Raw genomic sequence first — 24,383 nt, 5'->3', positions numbered from 1 at the left:
TGCTGAGCAGGGAGCCTGATGGGGGCTCAATCCCAGGACCCTGGGATCATGACCTAAGCTGAAGGCAGACACTTAACTAACTGAGCCACCCAGGGACCCCTCCCTAGACTTAATGCCTCTGTTTGCATTCCACAGAGGGAATCATACATAGCATGATGTACATGCTGGATTTTTTTTTTTAATGCCTTATACAAACTCTCTTTGGATATGAGCATCTTTTCATGTTTGTATATACAGATCTACCTCCTTCTATATTTGAATGTACAACATTAAAGTTTCTCCATTCACAGTACATTCAATGTACCATTATTAAAATTGCACTTACATTACCATCTTAACTAGCCCATCATTCACTAAATCAGAGCTACTGGTGTGCCCAACTTAACTGATCCCAGTCCTACTCTTCTCATATAAAATGGCACAAATAACCTTTACTTTCATGGGATACTCCTGACTTTCAGGTTTTCTGTCCTATATTTCCCATAATTACTACTCAAACTAATGCCCTCATTCTTCAGTTACAGTTGAAATAAGGTTAAAATTTCAATTAGGTTTAAAAAAAAACCATTATATTATGTAAGCTTTAATAATACTTTGACCAAATGTTTTAACTTACTTTCTTCCAAGGGAAATTTGCTTTTGAAAATGGTGTATTTACAAAATGTCATTAGAGGAGCAGTACCTATCTTTTGTGCCTGTCCCATAAATGTACCTGGGCCCTGGGGTAGAGCATGGGATAGGCTAGTGTCTGTTAACTGTGACTATTTCTGGAGAGGGTTGGCCAGGGTAATTTCCAGGAGCCACTGTCCCCTTCCTTTCACTACCTACCATAGCTTACAAGAAAAATCAGTCTCAATTTAGCATTCTATCTCTGAAGCTCCCAAGTTCAACTCTAGGTCAAGTCAAACATACAACAAACTAAGGATGACGGTGACTCACATGTCTGTAGCTAGGAGATTTAAGCCCAGCAGAGGACACACACGAAGCACACACTCTGAACACAGAAATACGTGACTTTTTTTCTGAAATGAGTGAATAATAAATACATAAACATGAAAATACATAGTCATAGAACACTTCACAAATTATAAAAGGAAAGGTAAAGTCCTGGTTTACTGTTGTAATTTGGCAGTCAAAACAGTTCCTAAAGGAGATTAGACTGCTGTTCCTCTTTCTAAATTCTGTTTAATTTCAGCTGTATACTTCCCATAGAATCTTTCTGCTTTCTTATTGAATTTGGCATTTCTTTCATTAATGTAGTCGATATCTGCATCATCATTATAAGGACGTCTCCGGCTATACTTGTCTCATTTTTCAATTCTGGAGGAAGGAAAAAAAAAATTTACAAAATTCAAAATTGCCTTCTTTTTTGATCTTAACAAAACCTGCCTGAAACTAAGACTAGAATCAGTAATGGAAACAGATACACAAAATTCCAAGCTGCTTTCTTTTGTGGTCTTAAGACTGGAAGTAATATCTTTAGGAAAAAATTCTATGAAGAAATATGTTCATTGAACTTTACTGAATTTATAAGTTAATAGTACTATCAGAGGATCTAGTCTTAAGACTGGGAACACAACTTCATGTTGAAATACAAGGGCAGTGACCTATTATACTACTTTGAGAGAATTTATATATATACTGCTGGTTCTGCCTAATTACCCTATTCAAAACATAAACATACAAGTGATGGCGATGGGACCACTCTTCAAACTAGTAATTCAGGTGTTCCTTAATTTCTACCCTTTGCTACACTTGAAGACCACAAAGTTAATTTTGTCACGAGGCATGAAATCAGTACTAAAACTTACGGCTGCATGATAGTACTTACTGCTTTTCCCAGTCTATGACCATCCTATCAATTTCCTCTGTGGAGGGCACATGGGTTCCATGAAGAAGACTGTTGGATGTTGGGTAGAACTCCTCTCCACTGAGAAAGAGCAAGGTATAAGTAACACTATAAAGATTCCATACCATCAGAACTGGACAATGTTTAGTGGTCAAAAATGGAAACCTCTGGGATCACACTTGATTTCAAAGAAACAAATCAGACCTGAAAAAAGGTACTTAAGAAATCATCTACTCTAGTGCCCAAGTGAGGCAGCAGCTGAGGACCAGAGGCTAATGGACTCACCCACCCTAGTCATACAGTGAGAGAGCTTGAGTGAGAGCATGGTGTGCTCTGAACAGTTCAGAGCTCTCTCTGCACCATCCCTGCTGCAGCAGTCGTGATCTTAAGCACACCACCTGTCTTAGGGAAGGAGCTGGTGCAGCTTAGCACCGCTTACTGCACCTGATCAGGGCAGATGCCCTCCACAGGTAAGGGACACAGTCGCAGCAACAGTAATCATGAGGATGGTTCTACACACAGTCCTATGTGCCAAACATTAAGCACACTGTGTGAGTGCATTCATTTATCTTTACCGTAACCCTATGAGGTACGCGCTACTATTCCTTGTATACAGATGAGGAAACAATGTGTGACACGTCTAGTAAGACGCTTAACTGACTGAGCCACCCAGGTGCCCCTATGGTCTTTATTGGAGCTTTTGTTACTGTAGCTTAGGCTCTTACTCTAAGCGCCATTGCTTATGCCACTCTAACTATGTGCCAGGCACTGCTGTTAAGTGTTTTACACATTGTATTCTCACAACTCTCTCAGGTGCAGCTGAGACCAGAGCCGGAGTGCTCACCTGCTATGCCATATGCTGCCTCGACAAAACACAAGAGAATCCCGGAATCCACAGCTTGTAAGGATGGTGGAATTGTACTTACTTTTTTCTTTTCTTCTTCCTGCAGCTCCCATTCCAGACGAGCTTTTTTAGCCTCCCACTTTGCAAGTAGTTTAAGTCTTTTATCTTCCTCCACAACTTCTGGTGATTTAACTTTCGAGCTTCATTCTACCACCAGGATACACAAAGTTTGTCAGCACAGGTATGGAAACAAATCTAAATAGACGTTACCTGTCTTCTTGTATGGCAGGCATCCAAAGCAGACCTTTGGATTTTATCCTGAACGGAGGAGAGCCACTAGAGAAGTTTCCGTGTGTATTTGTGTTGGGGGAATTTTATGGAGGGGGAGATGAGGAGGTCAATACCTATTCCTATAACTTTAAATATTCTTTTACTACCTTCAAGGAACCAGGTGGTAGGGATGGAAAGAGCTATGGTTTGGAAGTAAGAAGGCTTGAGGGACATATGGACTTGACTACTCTCTGGCTGTGAGATATAAGCAAGTTTTTTAGGATTGGATTGGAACAGGGTTTCCCACAGTGTGAGTTCCACTGTACAGAGGGACTTGAGAGGATTTTAGATGCTACTGAATGACACTGAGTCCATACAGAGAAGGTGATTCCATTTTCATGTCTCTTTTCATTCAAATTGGGTCCAAGACAAATTCTCAGCGACTAATGGGTTTAACACTTCTGAAAACACCTTTCCTAACACCTCCTTTAAAAACAAACAGGGTAGGAGACACCATCAGAATGCATCCCACAAAATCCAGACTGGGAAGCTACAGAAAAAATAATCTTTTTTTCCCAACCAAATCAAACAAAATGACCTCCCCCAACCCAAAATAAACAAAACACAAAAACTCAAAAATAAAACCCCAAAACAGAAAAGATGAAAAGAGAACCTCTAAAGACATAAAAATGTAAAATTCTCATCTTTAATAGTAACATTAAATTTAAACAGCAATTTCAAGATAAACACTGAGCAAGTGGACAGGTGGTCACATGTATAAATTGTGAAGGTGTTGGGAGAGAAACTCCAATCTAATTTTTATGAATTTGAGAAAGTTTTTAGATCACAGTTAGTGGCAGAGTTAGGCCAAGACCAAATTTCCTGATTTCTGGCTGTTTTCCCCCCCATCTATGAATATTTTAATATCTCCTTTTTTAAAAAAATTATTTTTAAGTAATCTCTACAACCCTACATGGGGCTTGATCACAAACCCGAGATCAAGAGTTGCTTGCTTCACTGACTGAGCCAGCCAGGTGCCCCTTAGATACCTATTTAACCATACCACCATCACACTCCCAAATTAATTAATTCCTTAATATCAAATATCCTGTAATGTTCACATTTTCCTGATGGTCTCAAGTGTTCATTATTTTTACAGTCTGAATTCAGACAAGTTCCATGTACTGTGATTAATCAATACATCTCTTAAGGTTTATTTAATCTATAGTTTCCTTCTCCATCTTTTTTACCCCTTGCTCTTTTGAGGACTGTGAAAATGATCAGGCTGATTATCCTATTTCCCAAAGTGCTAGCTGCCTCCCTGTGATGTCCTTTAACAGGCTCCCTGTATTTCTTGTAAATTGGTCATTAGATCTAGTGGTTCCATTCAGTTCAGGTAATATTTAACAAGACTACTTATAAGCAGCTAGTTTATATACTTCTATCAGGAGACACATAATCGCCGATTTTCTCCCTTTTTGTGATGTTTGCAGTTACTGATTACCTAGATCCAGTGATCCATTAAAGATTACAAACGCATGATGTTTAAATTATATTACTTCTTCACATAACATCCAGCCTACTCTTTACACAGTGTTTCAAATTAAGTGTGTGTGTGTCTGACTACTTTTTGAATTGAGTTTTTCTGGGCAAATATAACTACACGCCTCACACATACCCTGTCTCCGGCTACCTGCGGGCCTCCCACCCTAATGAGGACTCTGCCTTTAACTTGTCCTTACTGCTTGGATGCCTCTTCCCCCAACTCCTTTACTTGTCTGGTAATATCCCACTCATCTTTCTAGCAGCTTAGTTGTCCCATTCGTCTTTAGTTCTTTTTCTTCTCTGTACTTTTTTTTTTTTTAAGATTTTATTTATTTATTTGACATGACAGAGACAGCCAGCGAGAGAGGGAACACAGCAGGGGGAGTGGGAGAGGAAGAAGCAGGCTCCCAGCAGAGGAGCCTGATGTGGGGCTCGATCCCAGAACGCCGGGATCACGCCCTGAGCCGAAGGCAGACGCTTAAGGACTGAGCCACCCAGGCGCCCCTCTTCTCTGTACTTCTCAGGCACTTTATTCCTCCCTCTAACATACAATTACCAAGTCGTAGAGTAATTATTGGTTATGGACCTGCCTCCATAACGAGGCAGGAGCCTTACCGTATTTACCACTGTATCCACATACCTAGTTGGCTATGGCACACTAGGAGCTTGGGGGTGCGGGGGGAGGAGGGTGTTTGGATGAACCAACGAGTGGCCAACTTGCTGTATGACAACAGACAAAACCAGTGTCTGGGTCCAGAAACGGATTGAGACATTCTAGAAGTGAGGCCTAGGCACGAGCATTTTAAAAAAGTTCTAGAGTGATTCCAGAGTGCTACCAGGGTTGAAACCAGCGGCAAAGATCTTTCTTCAGCTCCGCAGGCGTGTCAGGCGCGCCGGTGCGACTTGCTCGTCCCTCCACGAACCCAAACGCGCCACCCAGGTGACAGGTCTCGGCTGCTCGGGGGCTACTCACCCGCTTCAGGTGCAGCTCCCGGAATTTGCGCAGCCTCTGTTCGCGCTTCTGGGCGGCCAGCTCCGCGGGGGCCGCGAGGGTCTGCTCCGCCTCTTCCACGCTGTCCACCGGCACCTGCGGCGAGGAGGACCGGCTGGAGGCGGGGCGGCCCGGGCGGATTCCCCGCCGGTGCCACGGAGCCGGGCCGAGAGCGCACAGCCGCCCGACCCCACGGTGTGTGCGCCTCCCTCCCTGGCATCGCCTGTACGTGTAGGCCAAACCGCTAGCCGCAGACGTCCTTATCCCCAACCCCTGGGCAAAGCCCGCCACCCACCTTCCCAGCCACGGCCTCCTGAGCGGCCATCACCCGGCAGCGCTCTACCCCTCAGACTTCTGGCAACAACAAATAACTTCTCCGACTCTCTCGCTCACTTCCGGCCGCCGGCAGCCACAGGTTTCGGGGGACCCGGGCCCTCATCGGGAGATGAGGAACCAATCCCCGTCCGTCGAAGCCCTGGGCGGCATCCGATTGGGCCAGGCCTGTGCACCCGGGACATTGAGCAGCGACACCTGGGCGACGCGGATAAAACCAGAGAAGAGACCTGGCGTCTGCGCCGTCGGGACGGTAAAGAGGAGGAAGAGGGGGGGAAAGGGAATAAACCATCAAATTGTGAGAAAGCAACCCAAAGCACAGGTTGTGCCCCTCAACTGACCAACCTTTTAGTTCAGATTTCTGAATACCAAATACAAAGTAGATTCACATCCCGTCATCCTGTTTTAATCCCTGCCTAAGTTTATTGTCGCCCTGCTCAGTGTGGCGCGCGCTCCAAGAGAACAGCTGGTTCCTTGTGGCCCGAACGGTACCGGGTGCAGGGTATGAACTAATTTCATACTGTTGAATGAATGAAGGAACAAACTGGTTGGGGATTATTTGGTATCTCGAGTATCTTTGTGATGCGGAAGGATGTCTTGGATTGATTTGAGGCTTTGACTTTCTTCTGAAAATTCTGCATAGAATAGCATTCTTCATCTATCTGTCCACTCATTCAATATTGAACTGTATAATCATTCTTATTTATTTACTAACTAGTCTATCCTCTGGTCCATCATCTATGAAAAAGAAATAATAAAGCAATACTCATGTCACAGAGTAGTCTGAGGACAAATTAGATAATAGGGGTGAAGTATCTGTGACTAGTACCTGGCCCACAGCAAATGATGAGTAATTGCTGACTTTTACCAGTTGGCATTAGATGTGCCCCTCTGCTGCCTGAGTTCTTCTTCAGTGTCTTTCTTCAGGGAACCCTTAACCTGCACCACCTGAAGAGTCAGCTTCCCCTGTTATAGCTCGTCATGCTGTCTTCTTGTTGCATTTACATAAGTGTAATTAAATAAGGTGGAATTGCTTGTTTAATGGCATTAATTTAAAGGAGACAAATTTCTTAACCACTATTAAAGCAGCACATCTAGGCCTTTATGTTTTCTTTATTATGGATGAATTGACAAAGGAGTCTTACATGTATTTATGTTCTCTAGGAACAGAAATGTCAGTGACAAAATTATTTTCAGTAAGATCACATCAGAATTACAGGTTTTACAAAATATTTTGTCAGAGTCCTATGAACTGAAACCAAATAATTCAGGAGAATTTAATGAAGGAACTGTTTACAAAGTTGTAGACTGGGTTAAGAGAAACCAGCAAAAGAAAGTGAAGCGTTCCAGGGCTAGCATCAGGGGGAAGGCATTTCTACCCCTAATCCTAAAGAGGTAAGGGAAGGATAGGATAGGATAGGATAGGATAGGAGAGGGTCTTCAGACAGAAGCCCCGACTAAAGAAACTAGCCCATAATCCGGGTGGGGAATAAATATCCTGACCTCATTTCTCCCATATTTATCTTCTGTAGGTGCCACTCATTGGAAGGACCCAATGAGAAGAGAGCAATAAACAAGAGAGCTTATTGACACAGTCCATAGAGGCCAGCACTCGTGGGTGCAGAACAGAGTGGACACTGGTGGAAGGTGGTTCTAAAGGAGCAAACAAAATATCTAGCACAGTTCTGTTCATGGAACATGGTAAAAATTTCGTAATTTTTTGAGGTCTCAGAAGAGCTCTTTGGTCAAGTTATATTTGCATAGATTTAGTAACAAGAACAGAACAAGATGTGTGGTCAATTGAATTTTCCAAGATGATAGAAGATCTTCCATCCTATGTGCTATTCTTACAAGGTGACATTGACACACCTTCCAAGGAGAGGTAAGATCTATGTCCCTAATCCTTGAATATGTGACTGGAAGAAGTGACACTATGTGATTTCTGAGGCTAAGTCTTAAAAGGGAAAACAGATTCCACCTGGTTCTCTTGGGATGCTTGTTTTTTGAACTCAGTCACCATTCTTTGAGGAAGCCCAGCCCAAATGGAGAGGTCATGTAGGCCTGAAAATTGGTACAACCCTTAGGGAGGGCAATTTGGCAATATTTATAAAAATTACAAAGACATTTACTCTTTGACTCCACTATTACACTTCTGGGGATTTATCCTACAAGTGCAATTGCACAGGTATAAAATGACTTATGTACAAGGATTGCTTAGGGCATCTGTTTTCTCATATGATTTAGTAAAGATGACAAGATAGCAGATTCACTGGGCGAGAATGAACAATATTCTTTGTTGGCTGTCGTTTAAAGCTTGTTGGGGAAAAACAAAAAAAATATAAAAAATAAAATAAAATAAAGCTTGTTGGGTAAATTTGGTAAAGCCTCTGTATACATGATAACATCTTGGCCAACAGAAGGAACAAAGACAGTGGGATGAATTCTTCCTCATGCCCAGGGAAAGCCAGGGGGCGATGATCTAACTCTCCCGGTAGAAATCATGGCCTAAGATCCATGCCACATAACCACTGAGTGCCATTCAGGGCTGCTCAGTAAACACCTGGACAGGACGACCAATTGGTGCCAAACCAGTAACTTTCTTTCAGTATAACAGAATGTTCACGAAGTTCGAGATAGTCATCCCACATCTCGGGTATAATTGGGTTGGTTCTGTTTAGAGTGATTTTGTTGTTGTTTCCAACATGGGGGTGCCTAGGTGTTCAAATGTCCATATTCTGGGGTAAGCCACATAAATCCATCCCAAAATTTGGGTATAGCCACCCATGATTCTGACAGTCATAATTTTAGGATTCTTTTGGTTAACAAGTTGGTGGGCTGTCTGCATAGTTTGGTTAACAGAAAATGAATACTTACGTCCTGTGTCATTAATAGTGTGTGTTATAGGTCAGGCTTCTAGATCAGGGCTACTAACGTCAGATGTACGAAGGACACCAATCTCAGCGTGTTCTTCCGTAATTGTTGCTTTAAGGCCTTCCAATCTCCCCCCAAGGAAGTGGTAATATCCACCATGGTAATTTTGACAAGCTAGAGGGAGGAAGCTGTCCACGTATTCAACAGTTGGATTGATTTTTATTTTGGGCAAATGAGTGGGTCTATTGCAGAAAGACATTTCCATCAGGTGTCCATCCCATGACTGGACGCCATAGGATAAACAGAAACCTAACCAAATGATTTCTAAAAATTATATGATTGTACTTGGGCTGTGAATTTTCTGTGGATTTATTGCCCATCTATACTGGGGAAATTAATATAAGAGCTTCAGGGCTTTGGGAACAAATGTGAGGCCAAGTGACCTAAGGCTGTATCTGTGAACCTAAACCAGTTCTAAAGAACTGAAGTTTATTAAAGAGGGGATTTTACCCCCAGCAGAGAAGGCTGACCTTGTGTCAAAGATAAAAAGTCATGAGAATTCCAATCAGAAGGAGTAAGATCCCAAATATTTCAACTGGCTTAATCATCCTATAAAATGCTCATATAGCCTTCAAGGTTCCTTAAATATTAAGTGTTTAGACACCTAAGTATTCATAAAACTCCCCACTTTAGACAAATATTTCTACAATCAGAAATGCAAGAATCAGGGTTACATGTGTGAATAAAACTTTGGATAGTAGAGCTGGTATAACGATCATAGGATAAGAGGAATAGGAGAGTATAAAGGATGATGAAAAAACTTGAAATTGTAATATACAGGCCTGGTCCAGAGTCTTGGGATAGCTGTCCACACAGACGTCATCTACTTCTGGGATGTCTTACGTTTTAATTCTCTGATAGGAATGGATTGCCCACCAGGTATTAGAGATTTCCTTAAATGAGCACTGTGAACCCAAGAATCAATGCCTTTGAGTTTAACTGCACAAGGATTTGTCAAAGTAACCCGGTAGGGTCCTTTCCATTGAGGCTGTAAAGCATCCTTGTGGTGATGTGTTTTCCAATAGACAGAATCTCCAGGTTGAAGGTGGTGACATGGGATGTCTGTCTCCTGGGAGCATGCTGTGGAAGAACTTTTCTACCAAGCATGCATTTTCTTTAAGGCTTCTCTAACCCCTCGTAATAGTCAAGCATTTCTCCTTTAATTAATAAAGGTTCATGAATTTCTGGACTTAATCTCATAGGTCTCCTAGTCGTGATCTCAAAAGACAATAATTTATGTTTTTTGAAAGGTGTGGACCTTAAATTTAACAATATAATTGGCAGTACCTTAGGCCAGGGTAAGTTAAAGGCTTCTCTAAATTTAGCCAGTTGGGTTTTAATTATACCATCTGTTCATTCTGCCAATCCTGATTACTAATGAAAATGTAAAATAGGCCTAATATCAAAATTGTCTTAATTATTTGCCCACTAATGGGTCCCTCGATCGCTGTGCGATTCAGATGGCACTCTCCCATTGGGAGTGATGTTTCCTAATAATAACTTGGCTATTGCTGGCGCAGTGGCTCTGTGACAAGGGAAGCCTTCTATCCAATGGGTGCACATACAAATCATTACTAACCCATATTTACATCCCTGAGAGGGTGGCAGCTGCCTCAAATCCAACTGGCGTACCTCAAAGCATCCTGAAGGCAGTGGGAAATGCCTCACGGAACTGTGACTAGGTTTCCCGGAATTATGTTTTGGACAGACTGGACAATGCTGATAGATTACAGGTGCAGCTTTGTGGGAAAGGTTCCAAAAAGTATTGTTTCCCCCAGTTTATCATTTTTTTTTCTGTGCTCCGGTGGGTCATTTCATGAACGAATCTTGGAGTAGTCTTCTGTGCACAATCAGGGAGGACAGGCAATCCATCTGACCCAGACCAAAGATGGATAGTCGAGTCAAATTCGCAATTTGATTTGACCGTCTTTTCTTTCTTTTATTATTTTTTTAAAGATTTTACTTATTTGTTTGACAGAGAGATAGACAGCCAGCGAGAGAGGGAATACAAGCAGGGGGAGTGGGAGAGGAGAAAGCAGGCCCCCAGTGGAGGATGCGGGGCTCGATGCAGGGCTTGATCCCAGGACCCTGGGCCGAAGGCAGACACTTAACGACTGAGCCACCCAGGCACCCCTTGACTGTCTTTTCTTTTCCTTAAAGTTGGTGTTCTATTGAGCACCCTTAATTATTTGTTTTAAGTCACAAATAGTAGTTGACGTGAACGTTAATTTTACAGAAGAGCTTTGTGAAGCCGCAGCTTTGGCTGCAGCGTGTGACATATGGTTGTTTTTGCTTTTCTCCGTGTTTGTTGCAGACTGGCCAGGACTTTTCATTACAGCTAATGCCTTGGTAATAGAGTAGAGTCTAATAGCTCTAACACATAAAAGCTCTTTTTAATCTTTTGGCCAGAGGAGGTTAAAAATCGTAGTTGTTTCGAAAGCATACCAAAACCACGTGCAACACAAAGGCGTACCTGCTGTCAGTATCATATCAGATATTTGTCTCTTGCCGAAATGCAAGCTCTAGTTCAGGTAAAAAGTTCAGCCTGTTGAGGTTGCCAGCTATGGAATGAATAAATCACGGCGATGAAAGGTACAGCATAGGAAATAAATGTAGTCAGTGGTCCTGTAATAGGGTTGTGTGGTGACCGATGGTAGCTACACTTCTGGTGAGCACAGCAAAGCCTATAAACTTGTTCACTACGTTGTATACCTGAAACTAATGTAACATTGTGTGTCAACTATACTAAAAAAAGAAAAAATGAAAACAGCTCAACACTTTGAGCTGCAGAGACCTCAGGTGGAGGATTAGCCCCAATTATCTCTGTAGTTGGTTACAGCGTATCCTGCCTGATATTTTCCCGTTTTATCCCTTAAATAAGACCTATCAGTGAACCCAATTACGCAGCATTTTCAATACGGCTTTCTTGAAGTTCTAGTCCACGAGTCAGTAGTGGATCAGTCATAGTAATATAGTCATGAGGAATCTCATCAGAGGCAAAAAAAAGTTGCAGGATTTAGGGACGCCTGGCTGGCTCAGTGAGTGGGCGTGTGGCTCTTGATCTCAGGGTTGTGAGTCTGAGCCCCACATTGGATGTAGAGATTACTTAAAAACAAAATCTATGGGGCGCCTGGGTGGTGCAGTCGTTAAGCGTCTGCCTTCGGCTCAGGGCGTGATCCCAGCATTCTGGCATCGAGTCCCACATCAGGCTTCTCCGCTGGGAGCCTGCTTCTTCCTCTCCCACTCCCCCTGCTTGTGTTCCCTCTCTCGCTGGCTGTCTCTTTCTATCAAATAAATAAATAAAATCTTAAAATAAATAAATAAATAAATAAATAAATAAATAAATAAATAAAAATAAAATCTAAAAAAAAGTAGCAGGCTTTAGAGTGACATCTGGTGATAAGATGTTTGAAGGTGACAGCAGGAGAATGTCAGAGGAAGTTCATTTGCTAGCAGATGAGAGCTTTCACCAAATGTGAAATCTGAATGATGCGGGGGAATTCACGATTGGTTCTTCTGTGTCTTCTGACAATACAGCGGTGGCTGCTCTAGCTCTCGGGCAGGGTGGCAGTCCTTCAGCCGCTGGGTCCAGTTGCTGACTGGAGGACCCTAAAGACCTGTGTTGGTCTCCATGTCTCTCTGTCAAAACTCCTAAAGCATTAGCTCTGTGTTTGTGAACAAAAAGAAAGAAGGGCAATTGGTAATTTGGGTGCCCCAGAGCAGGGGTTGAGCAAGGTGTTTCACCTCCTCAAAAGCCTGTTGGTTTAATTTAGTCCAATGGAAGGGCTCTGGTTTAATAGCAATCTGATCACTTAGATAGGAGGGGCAGAGTGTATACGTCTGATGTTGTTGGACTTTTGGACCAAAGAGTGTCAGGGACAGTGTCCAGGAGGGGGTGCTGTAGGTTTTGAATTACAGAAAAGAAGGGTATTGATGTAGGTTCCTTTTCTATAGACTATTCCGTGTGCTGTTCTGCTATTTGCAAAAATATTCCCCCCGGCTTTTTAAAATAATCTCTACACCCAAAGTGGGGCTCGAACTCATGACCTGGAGATCTAGAGTCAGATGCTCCATTGACTGAGCCAGCCAGGCACTCCCTCCTTTTTGATAATGGTTTGTAATTCTGCCTTCGTCCAAGGAGTATTAGTAACTGATCAAGTCCCAGAGCCTCTTTCATGAGGTTTAGCTTTAGAAGGAGTCTGGATGACTGGAGAATCTAGGGGAACCTCTGGGTTGTTGTTATAGAATGGAAATTCAGCTAGACTGGGATTTTATTGGCGGAGAGTGGAGGGAGAAGGTGGAAGAGGAGCAGTAGTTGGCAGCAGTTAGCTCAGAAGACTGTAAACTTTCATAGTTTAGAAACTCCCTGAGAGCAAGCAGTTACAGTTAGCTATAGAAAGTTTAGAGTTATTTTCTTATAAGGAAGCAAGTTTAGAATTATTTAATTTCTTGGAGGCTCCAAATACCAATTTAAATACACTTCCCACCCTTGGTTGCTTGGTTTTCTTTCCATTTTCCAATTGTGCATGCAAATAAACTAATTTTGGAATCTCAAAAGATCCCCAAAGTGGCCACAGTAAGGACAAGTCATTTTCAGTCAGATTGGTCCAACAAGACAGAAACTTGTAAGGAACGGATCCAAAATATTTGAACATAAATATAGCTGGGCTTCCAGATGGGGCTGCTCTTCAGCAGCAATTTTTGAAACCAAACACCCCACTGAGTAATCCATCACCAGAGAGAAAAGCATCTCTCTCTGTAAATCACAGATAGAAGCCGGCACCAGAAAGACACCCAAAGAAATTAGGCCTGAACCTTAACCAAAAAAACGGAGGTTGGGAACCAAGAGGATTTACCACCAGAACCTGGAGTTGGCTGGGGAGAGGGTAGAGCCCAGTAGGCTCAGGAAAGTACCCTGCTCAAATCCAGCGGTGGCTCAGGAGTCGGAGGGGTGTGTTGCTTCGGATTCCATAACGTCAACTGAGAAAAGGCAACACTGAAAAACCACAAAGGCCTTTATCTGGGGTCTCAGAATTGCAATTCGGGCAGCACAGATTCCAGCAGCCACCAGAAAAAGGTGTCACCTGTGCGGGGAAGGCAAGGGGTTTTTATGAGAAAGGGGAAGGAGGGCAATTACATGACTTGAACAGAAGAAAACAAAATTGTCAATAGGTACTACCAGGCTGAACAGCTCTTGATGGGCTGACTTGCTGTTGCTAACAAACGAAACTACTCCTGATACGCATTAATTCCTTTGTCTTCGTCCAGACGCCAGTCTCCCCCCACCCCCCACCCCGTTCACCCGTTCACTCTAGGAACAACCGCTCCTCAAACAATTGCTGTTTCTGGCCCAGTTCAAGGTCTTTTTGCTCCGTTCAAGAGTTCATTAGCTATTTGTTTTAAAAAGGAAAGTGAAGTTTCTCTCAAAATGGGAGTCTCCTCTAGAAATTTTATACAGTTCTACGGGTTGGGGGGGGAGGGAGTGGGAGGAAAACGACCGGACGAGGAAAGTATCTCCCACTACCGAAGAGAATTAAAATGGTGCCGCACTGAGGCCAAGCGCTGAATGAGAAACACTCTTCTCCAGGGAGTGGCGTGCACTTGGGGTGACTTTCTTCCCGGCTCCAGGTTCGGTCACCCCTCCTAGCCGTCGCCTTCCGAGCGCTTCCTCGCCCAGCCCTCCACGCCTCACCCCTCCCCTCCCCGCCCCGCCCCGCCCCGCCCTAGCCTCTGAGGCCTTTTGCGGCTGCGCAAGGCCCTACCCAATCATAAACTTCTCACTGTTAAAGGCGGCAGGGATTGGTCCCAAGCTCCTAAGACCGCCAGGAAGGGGCGGGGCTTATAGTAGGTTTTTAATACGTATCGGCGGGGTGGGCCACAGCCCGACGGAAGTGCTATGTGTTGTCGGAAGTGGTGAGGGAAAGATCGTGATGGCGGCTGCGATTTTAGCCGAGAAGGTAAGTTCCGCCGGCTGTACCCAGGGATTTTTGTTGGGGGAGGCTCCGGGGGGGGGGGCATGAAAGGCGAAAGGTGGAAGAGATGCCTGGGTGCTGGGCCAGGAAGGCGCAGACGCTGTGAAGTCGGGGTTGGTGTGAGGGCTTGGCCCGGCCCGGCGGGACTGGCGGGGAATCGTCCTGGGCCGCCCCTTCTCCAGCCAGTCCTCCTCGCCGCAGGTGCCGGTGGACAGCGCGGAGGAGGCGGAGCAGCCCCTGGCGGCCCCCGCGGAGCTGGCCTCCCAGAAGCGCGAACAGAGGCTCCGCAAATTCCGGGAGCTTCACCTGAAGCGGGTGAGTAGCCCCCGAGGCGGCTGAGCCTGGTCACTCTGGCAGGCCCGTGCGCGTTTGTGGAGGGACGAGGAAGCCGCAAAACCGTGCCTGACAGACCCGCAGAACTGGATGAAAGATCTATCCCGGTGGTTCTCAACCCTGGCAGCAGAGTGAAATTACCTTTGAAAATAACACATGCTCTCTCCAGCCGTCCTCTCACTCACTTTTGATTTAACTAATCTGGGCTAGATTTGGAAGTCTCTATTACTAACAGCCTCCCTGCTGTATGAGTCTGACAGACTTCCTTTTACTTAGGCGATATGTAGAGCTAGAGACTGGAAGAAACTCGTTCGTGTTAATAAGAGAGCTGGTTGCCTGTTCATTAAAAAATAATCAGCGAATCTCTGAAAGTCTCCTGTGTCAGTGGCTCACCTAGTTGGTGGGAAACTAGATGATTATGATATGGCTTTTGCTCTTAAGTAGAAGAGACGACTTTCTAGCCAGAAATTACATGGCATGCGAGCTTTGGGAACAGAGTGCCCTGGGAGTGAAGAGGAGAGAATACAGTTTGAGGGGCTCCAGGAGTGCCTCATATAAGAGGTGACACCCAAACTGTTTGAAAGATTTGTAAGGTATTATCAGACAAAGAAATTGGAGGAAGAAATATCCAAGCAGAGGAACCAAATGCAAAGTAAGGGAATTCATATTAGGGGTAAGAATCCAGCAAACAACTGGCTGCAGTTGGAGCTGAGAAAGGAAAAAGCACCTCTGGTCTACTTGAACTTAAGCGGCCTGACTGACATCTTGGCTATGGTTTCACAAACCCCCAACATCACTCTGACTATTGGAGAGAACAAAAAAATACTGTTCAAACCACAGAAATGACCACACATTCCCCTCTTCTGCTAACCCTAGTGACTGTTAGGATCAATTACAGCATTATTCTCACCCCATTAATCCTGTAGAAAAACTTACGGTATCCAGTCATCGAATGCCCTGCCTTTCTGACACTGTCTTATCCACAGCACCGCCATACTCCCTTGAACCTTACTCCCCACCCTAGGCACCTGATAAAAACCAAAATCCTGTAACTAGCCTCTCCTAACACACTCACTGAAATGCCTACAGTTCCCCATGGTTTGCTCTCTTTCAGTGCAACAAACACAACTTTGTTTGACTATAGGTATGTTCTTGGTGTTTTCAGCTGGAGGGCATTGCCAGAGCCAAGAGTATAAGGATGTAAGATGGATGGTAGTTAAGAGGAGTATCTCTGTTTGCCCAGAAAAAGTTAATGAGGAATTACACACACTTAAATATTTACTTGGAGGGACTGTGTAAAGTACATGTGGTTGGAAATTAGGAGACATGGCTTCCTGGACTAACTGCTGCCAACCTGTGACCTAAGAAACATCTAACTTATGTTGTCCTTAAGTTATGTGCAGTTAAGTTCATTTTATTTTTTTATTTTTTAAAGATTTATTACAGAGCGCGCATGCACACACACAAGCGGGGGGCGGGGAAGGGACGAGGGTCAAGGGGGACAGGGAGAAGCAGACTAGCCACTGAGCAGGGAGCCCAATGCGGCGCTCTATTTCAGAACCCTGAGGTCATGACCTGAGCCAAAGGCAGATGCTTAACCAACTGAGCCATCTAGGTGCCCCACTTAAATTCATTTTAAATCATACTCTTCGTAGAGTAATTCAAACGGAAAATATCTTTCCTTTGCCATAAACTTGTAAAATATTTAAGAAGGAGGAGGAACTTGGAAGGGGTTAGGGATACTAAGATTAGTGTTAAAGCCTCCAGCCCCAAATTGAAGCTTTTTGCTTGAATTAGGATTAAAAGAGAATTGAGGGGTGCCTGGGTGGCCCAGTTGGTTAAGCATCCAACTCTTGGTTTCAGCTCAGGGCATGATCTCAGGGTACTGAGATCAAGCCCCACATCAGGCTCTGTGCTCAGTGCAGAGTCTGCTTGAGATTCTCTCTCCCCCTCGTCCTCTTGCTCATGTGTGCATACCCTCACTCTCTCTCTCCCTCTCTCTCAAAGAAATAAATCTTTAAAAAAAAAAAAAAAGCCTAATTAGGCCATCCCCTTGCTTAAAATCCTTTGATGGCTATTTTTTGCTTTTAGGATAAAACAGAGTCCCCTTGTTAATGTGTCTTACCTGACCCTTTTCAAAGTGGGCAAGATTTTGTTTGGATTTTTTTCGTGTCCCAGCCGACAAACTTTTTTGTGTTATGGTTTTAGAATGAAGCCCGTAAATTAAATCACCAGGAAGTTGTTGAAGAAGATAAAAGACTTAAGTTACCTGCTAACTGGGAAGCTAGAAAGGCTCGTCTAGAATGGGAGCTGCAGGAAGAAGAAAAGAAGAAGGTGAGGGTTTACTCCGCTGGCTTCATAAGTGGTTTATTCAGTCATTCTGTTGTATGGAGACCGTAGTAACTGGTTTTGTACACTGGCTCTGGAGCCCGACTGCCGGAGTCCACGTGGTGGCCCTGCTGTTTACTAGCAGCAACACTCGGGGGAGTTATTTCACCTCTCCGTGCCTCTGTTTTCTCATCTGTAAAACGGGGATTATAATAATTCGAGTTCTGATGAATTACACGAGTCAGTGTATGTGAAACGTTTCCGAGAGGGCTGGCACCTGCTACTTATTGAGTATGTGTTTTAAATTCAGGCATGCACTGTCTTACACACCATAGCAGGTTCCCAGATTTCCTCCAAGTAGTTACCATTAAAGTGTTGCCTAATATCTTTGTTCAGCCTTGATTTAAAGTGGATCCAGTACTTGCTTGGATCGTCATTGCAGTATTCGCTTCTTTTCCCTCTTCTTAGGAATGTGCAGCGAGAGGGGAGGACTATGAGAAAGTGAAGCTGCTGGAGATCAGTGCAGAAGATGCAGAAAGATGGGAGAGGAAGAAGAGGAGGAAAAACCCTGACCTGGGATTCTCAGGTGAAGTTCGCCTTTCCTTGACTGGCCCCATTAGATTCGCATTACCTTCAGTGTTTCTGGTTTTAAGAAAGGATAGCCACCCCCCCTCCCAAAAAAAGAAAAAAGGATATGTCCCTTTGTGGAGTATTCTCCAAGAGGCTTAAACGCAAGAAAAACACAAATATGTCTCATGGGCAGAAGTAAAAAAGGCTCTACTTCAGCCAGCTGGATTCTTTTATTCTTTGTGGTAAAAGTAGCAAAAGCCTGTATCGTCCGCATCTTCAGGGTAGGAGCTGTGCTTAGTGTCTTGTGCAAATATTACTAAAAATGGTTTTGATATTCTGGATCATAATGACAAAACAGGGAGATACATCTTCTCCGATTCTCCTTTTATCTTCAGATTATGCTGCTGCCCAGTTACGCCAGTATCACCGGCTGACCAAGCAGATCAAACCCGACATGGGAACTTATGAGAGACTGAGAGAAAAACAGTAAGTTGGCAGGATTAATGCGAGTCCTGTTTTCGTTCTGAAGGGACATAGGGGTGTGTGTGTGTGGCGTATACATATATACACACATACATAAGTACACACTTTAAAGCTTAGGTATGGGTCATCAGCAGCTGCCCAAGAATGTTTTCTGGCCTTGACAATACGGTTTATTGCTCACGCCACAGCACTTTAGCTAACCACCTGGTTATTGTTCTAGCTGGGCATTCTAAGACTGGGTGTTGAGTTTAACAACCAGATTATCAGTTACTCAGATGTTTTAGGAGGCAGAATGTTTTAGTGCTGGGATGGGTGAACATTGTCTGCAAATATTTTAGGCTTTGTGGGCTCTTTGGTCTCCATCACAACTACTTCGCTCCACTGCTGTGATGTGAAAACAACCATGGAGGGTACATGAACCAAGTGGGTGTGGCTGGGGCCCAGTAAGATGTTTGCAAGGTGTGGTTTGCTGACCCCTGCGTTAGTGGGAAGAGAAAGAACCTGAACCTAGAAGCATGTCCCTTAACCTCTGGCCCTTGGCTCTTAAATCTGTAGAATGAAGGTGCTGGAGGAGGGGATATCTTAGGTCCCTTCCAATTCTGTCATTTATTTATTTAGTTTTAAAAGTTAAGATAGGATCCCACGGTAAACACTGTATATACTTTAATATATATAATGTAATGTGTAAACTAATGTATATATTATATTGCTCACCAGGAGTGGTAACTTGGTTTGAAATTTGCAAATGTGGAACTGTGTAGTGTTACTTTAAGTCCGTTTTGCTGTCTTTTCAGTGGAGAAGAGTTTTTCCCAACATCCAACAGTCTTCTTCATGGAACACACGTGCCTTCCACAGAAGAGGTTGATAGGATGGTCATGGATCTGGAAAAACAGTGAGTACTCAGTACAGCAGCCTGAACTTTTAAGTATTGAACGACAAAATGGACAGAGCGTGCTTAGAGTGAATTGAAAGAGCAGATACTGTTCCTGCTCATTTCTTATTCAGCGTCTGTGGTGATACTGGGGACAGGCAGCATGTGTGAGTAGAATCCATATGATCTGGAAACGGGTGCAAAATATTGCTGAAATGGAGTTGTCATAATTGAAGCAGGGAAAGGTCCAGAGAAAATGATTCTTTAAGGGCTTTGACCTTCATAAGCATTCCACTATTTGAGTTGAAGAAGTACGAATGTTCTAGTAAATGTACCTTTGTTATATTTGTGTTTCTTAATACTGATATGGGTGAATATTAGGCAGAGCAGAATTAATTTATATTTTAGGAGTTAATACATAAAACTATTAAATATAACTAGTATATAATGTGTCCTCTATTCATATTAGCTATGGTTATTATATACTTATATAAGTATATATACTTATATAAGTATTGTAATTTTCTTCTAATAGAACTTCTCGTGTCCAGTGGCTAACAGTGTATGATTGCTCTTTTTAGACGCATTCCAAAGATGAGTTTGTATTTATTGAATTTCAGGGTTCATACCCGGGATTGTGCTGTCAATTAGCAATTTCAAGTTGATCTTGATGAAAACTACCCCAACCCCCAGTGTGCTATTCTGAGTGCACTGATTCTGTTCTTAACTAGTTGGCCATGTTTTATCAAGATTAAAAAAATAGGCAGTTTTGAATTTTGTAAATTTTTTTCTTCTTCCTTCAGAATTGAAAAACGAGACAAATATAGCCGGAGACGTCCTTATAATGACGATGCAGACATTGACTACATTAATGAAAGGAATGCCAAATTCAACAAGAAGGCAGAAAGATTCTATGGAAAATACACAGCTGAAATTAAACAGAATTTAGAAAGAGGAACAGCAGTCTAATCCCTTCAGGAATTGTTTTCAGAAGCTTGAGAATGCTGGCAAATTGAAGTTCTCTTCAAAGTTCTACCAAGACTCTCTCTACTATGCCTTCCCACTCAGCATTTAGAAATAAATGCTTTTTCTTAAACGCATTCTTCCATGTATATTCCCACATTTCTGTGCTTGGATATAAGATGTATTTTAAGAGGTAGTGTACTTGTTTTGTAAAAAATCTACTTTGTATAAATACTAATTATTTTTCTATGTATTTTAAATGGGTATGATTATTTAATCTTTGGAGCATTTTGGGCTTAAGATTGCTGCAGCATACGTAAATGCAGCCGTTGTCGCCTTGAATGTTACAGATTTGACAAAAGCTGGAGCTGGACTCGGCAACCTTGTGAGGTTGTAGACTTGGAAGCTAAGTACAGTGAGGAGGAAGGCGCCCATGGCTACTGGAGGGTTCTCTCTACCCATGGCCTCTTAAGACCAAGTTCAGGAAGCAACAGACCCATGAATATTGACCATATACAGTTCCTTTTAAAAAAGCAAATATCCTGTGGGATAGAATGCCTATGAAGCGCTAGCATTTAAAACAAGTATTTGTATATATACGCAAAATTATGTGCTTTCATTCAGTAAACATTAAAACATTTTTTTAATTATGGAGGATTCAAAACAGTCAAAAGAAGACAGAATGATGCAATGAATCCCATATACCCAATACCTATCTTCAGTAACCAACTCCTGGCCAGTCTTGTTTCATCTTCATTTCTATCTACTTTCCCCTCCGCGGGTCCCATGTTATTTCGAAGCAAATATTAAATGTATAATTTTGTCTATAAATATTTCAGTATTTGAAAGATAAAGACCACTATACTATTAACCACAATAATAGTTTTATATTAATAAAAAGTCCAGAGAGAAAGGTTGGTATAATTTTTTCTATGTGTTGTTTAAAATGAGGACATTCCAAATCTGAAAGAAAATTTCATGAATTCATCAGCATTTGTGTTTAAAGACAGCTTAACATTTAATACCACTGGTGATAATTCCCTTTTAAAATTTATATAGCACTTTCTATTTCTGTACTTGTTTCTGCTTCTAGCATTTCTTTTTTTTTTTTTAAGATTTTATTTATTTATTTGACAGGATAGAGACAGCCAGGGAGAGAGGGAACACAAGCAGGGGGAGTGGGAGAGGAAGAAGCAGGCTCATAGCAGAGGAGCCCGATGTGGGGCTCGATCCCATAACGCCGGGATCACGCCCTGAGCCGAAGGCAGACGCTTAACCACTGGGTCACCCAGGCGCCCCTGCTTCTAGCATTTCTATGTGCAGTTAGGTCTGATCACAGGGCCTCGATGCTCCCTCTCAACGTATATTGAGTCTGATTCTATTTCCATTGCACTATCTTAGTTCAGGTCTTTGATCCTGAATATTGCAATAGCTTAAAAAAAAAAAAAAGTCAAAACATTGTCCAAAGTATTTAAAAGCATAGTCCACTATAAGCCAGCAAAGTTTATTCTAAGAATGCAAGAGTAGCTTGTAGACCTGTTGGTTTTATGTCCAATATCAATTCTCAGTTCGTGACCACTAGAACCCTGATTTTTTTTGTGAGTTTGTGGTAAAATTTCCAGCTAAACATTCGCTTCTCCAGTTTAACTTGCTATTATAGGTGGTGAAATGTTAAGAGTTCTGGCCAATAAGACACACCAACTAATTTATTCTGAGAAACTCTTTGCTTTCTTGGTAAGGGAATTGCCACTCCCTGCTTCCCCTGTCCTTTCTGCTTGGATCACAGTCATGAGGCCTGGGGCTGTAGCAGCCATGTTTTGCCACGAGGTAACAAGTATGAGAACAAAAGCGTGCTGAGGAGTGTGGAGCAGAGCTGGAGTCCCTCTGGGCGTTGCTGAGTAGCTATGCTAGCCCTAGGTGTCTCTCATCTTCCTGTTTCTTGCCACTGAATAAATTCACGACCAAATGCATGGTTCAATTTCAGTACATCTGTTGATAAATATTACATATACAAAAGTCAATATTCATGTGTAAACATTACATAAACAGCTTATCCAGTCTAGACATAAGTATGTAGGAATGGAGAGGAAATAGTTAAAATACAAATTAGATATTTAAACACAAATTTAATGAGAAGGTCTTCATAAGACCTATGTGAAGAAAATTATAAAATCCAATTGAAGGAGTGAACAGGAGACTTCTACTTCCAACCGAGATGGAGTGACAAGAAACATATTTGCCACTTGAAACAACAACAACAAAAAAAGTATATATGAAACAAGTTTCCAAGATAGTGGAAATCAGGCAAGGAGAGCCAGTGGACACTGCTGCCCATGGGAGGCTCTGGATCTGAAGTCTGGTCCCTCTGTTCAAATACGAGCAAGCACGAGAGGTGTTATGAAAGCACTTTAGCACCGTGTGGAGGCTTTCCGCTTGCCAGGCACCAGGTTGCAAAAGAACTGTCTCACCCGTGCCCACCTGCGGGACTCATCTTGCTCTTTGGGAAATGCTCTGCCAGCAGAAAGGAGATGCGTCCATCCATGGGACTGATGAAATTGAGCACCTGAACAAGAAAGCAAGGCCTAATAGGGGGGATGTAGAGGGCAGTGATGAAAGTGGAAATGGGGTGTTCTTTCTAGGTGGCTGTGGTGGGGAACAGAAGCAATATTAGGAACCGCCCTTGGATCTCAACCTGACTGCTGCTGAGTCCCCGTCAGCCATTGCGTATTCAAAGGGAGCCAGGGCAGTGGCCCTGTTCATCATCAGTGCAGTAGTCCTGGCTGGGTCATGTCCCTCTAACAGAGCTCCTCTTTCTCCCCGCCCCTGTCCCTCAGGTCAGGGCTGCCTCCCCACTGGCCCTTTCTCTGCCAAGGCTGTGATGTCTTAGAAGGAACACCTTCCTCACTGGCTCGTTTATTTCAAAGGCCTTCTCAGAGAAGTGGGGGCTTCATTATTACTTGACTCAACTATGTTATCTCACTCGCAAGGCTGATTTGAACAGTTTTTGGCCAAGTGGTGGAGCTGACCAAATAATTATAGAATAGCAGAGCGTACCACGCTGGCTCTGGAGTGCGTTTGCCCCCATTGGAATGCTCTTAGGGCTTTAGGAAATGGGGACAGTCATGACCCTAGCCTCCCAGGATTGCTGTTGGTGTTAATGGATAATCCACGCAAAGTGCTTAGCGCAGTGGGCTGGTGCAAAGTGGCCATGCATGTTGGTAGTTCCTATGACCGCCATTCTGTTCCCCAGTAGGACTCTCCCACTCTGCCAGGGCGAGAGGCACTGTGCAATAGCCATGGATTAAAGTGGCCTGGGGGGCGCCTGGGCGGCTCAGTCCATCGAGCGTCTGACTCTTGGTTTGGGGTCAGGTCATGATCTCACAGATGTGGGGTTGAGCCCCACACCGGGTTCCACGCTCAATGCAGAGTCTGCTTCGGATTCTCTCTCCCTCTGCTTTTCCCACGCACGTACACGCTCTCTCTCTCTCTAAAATAGATGCATACATAAAATCTTAAAAAAATAAAATGGCCTGGATTAAAACTCCAGTTCTTCCATTTGCCAGGCAAAAGGTCTCAGGCAAGTGACCTGTCTCAGTGTGCAAGGGCTGCCACAGGGGAGCACTGCAGCCTGGGGGGATGGTAAACAACAGGAATTTATTTTTTCACAGTTCTGGAGGCTGGAAGCCCACGAGCAAGGTGCTGCTGGGGGTGCTTTCTGGTGAGGACTCTGTCCCTGGTTTACAGATGGTCACCTTGCGGCGTCCTCATGGGGCCTTTTCTCCATGTCCACGTGGTGTCACTTCCTCTCCTTACAAGGACACCAGTCCTAATAAATTAGGGCCCCACTCTTAAGACCTCATTCAACCTTAATGATTTCCTTAAAGGTCCTATGTCCAAATATAAACACTGGGGCTTCGGGCTTCAGCGTATTCACTGGGGGGCCACACGGTGAGGTCCATAATGTCACCCGCCCACGTTGTGCTTCATTTTCCTCAGCTTCCTGAAGCGGTCATCGTCTCTACCCCAGAGGGTGGTTGGGAGCGTCATGTGCTTGGACCAGCGCCTGGTTCCTAGCGGGGTCAGCGTGAGTTGTAAGAGC

General features: G+C 43.6%; 1 protein-coding gene and 1 pseudogene across 1 annotated transcript; one reads left to right on the top strand and one right to left on the bottom strand.

Annotated features, from left to right (window-relative positions):
* Positions 1–594: 594 nt before the first annotated feature.
* LOC125283072 (pre-mRNA-splicing factor SYF2-like) lies at positions 595–5,909 on the bottom strand (annotated as a pseudogene).
* Positions 5,910–14,636: 8,727 nt separating this feature from the next.
* On the top strand, positions 14,637–21,197 carry SYF2 (SYF2 pre-mRNA splicing factor). Its single transcript, XM_026517017.4, has 7 exons — positions 14,637–14,720; positions 14,937–15,050; positions 17,277–17,402; positions 17,865–17,982; positions 18,362–18,452; positions 19,244–19,342; positions 20,125–21,197. Exons 1-7 carry the CDS (start codon positions 14,694–14,696, stop codon positions 20,288–20,290), a joined length of 741 nt encoding a protein of 246 aa, XP_026372802.1. The 5' UTR covers positions 14,637–14,693; the 3' UTR covers positions 20,291–21,197.
* Positions 21,198–24,383: the final 3,186 nt, after the last annotated feature.

Source organism: Ursus arctos, unplaced genomic scaffold (assembly GCF_023065955.2).
Source record: "Ursus arctos isolate Adak ecotype North America unplaced genomic scaffold, UrsArc2.0 scaffold_32, whole genome shotgun sequence".
In the NCBI taxonomy this organism is placed as follows: domain Eukaryota; kingdom Metazoa; phylum Chordata; class Mammalia; order Carnivora; family Ursidae; genus Ursus; species Ursus arctos.
The sequence above is the reverse complement of the archived record's forward strand: the minus strand, read 5'-3'. Positions and strand labels throughout refer to the sequence as shown.

Excerpts from the sequence above, each read along its gene's own strand:
- SYF2 (XM_026517017.4), top strand. The coding sequence starts at position 14,694 with ATGGCGGCTGCGATTTTAGCCGAGAAG. Across the intron at positions 14,721-14,936 it reads CTGCGATTTTAGCCGAGAAG|GTGCCGGTGGACAGCGCGGA; the intron begins GTAAGTTCCGCC and ends TCCTCGCCGCAG. Across the intron at positions 19,343-20,124 it reads GTCATGGATCTGGAAAAACA|AATTGAAAAACGAGACAAAT; the intron begins GTGAGTACTCAG and ends TTCTTCCTTCAG.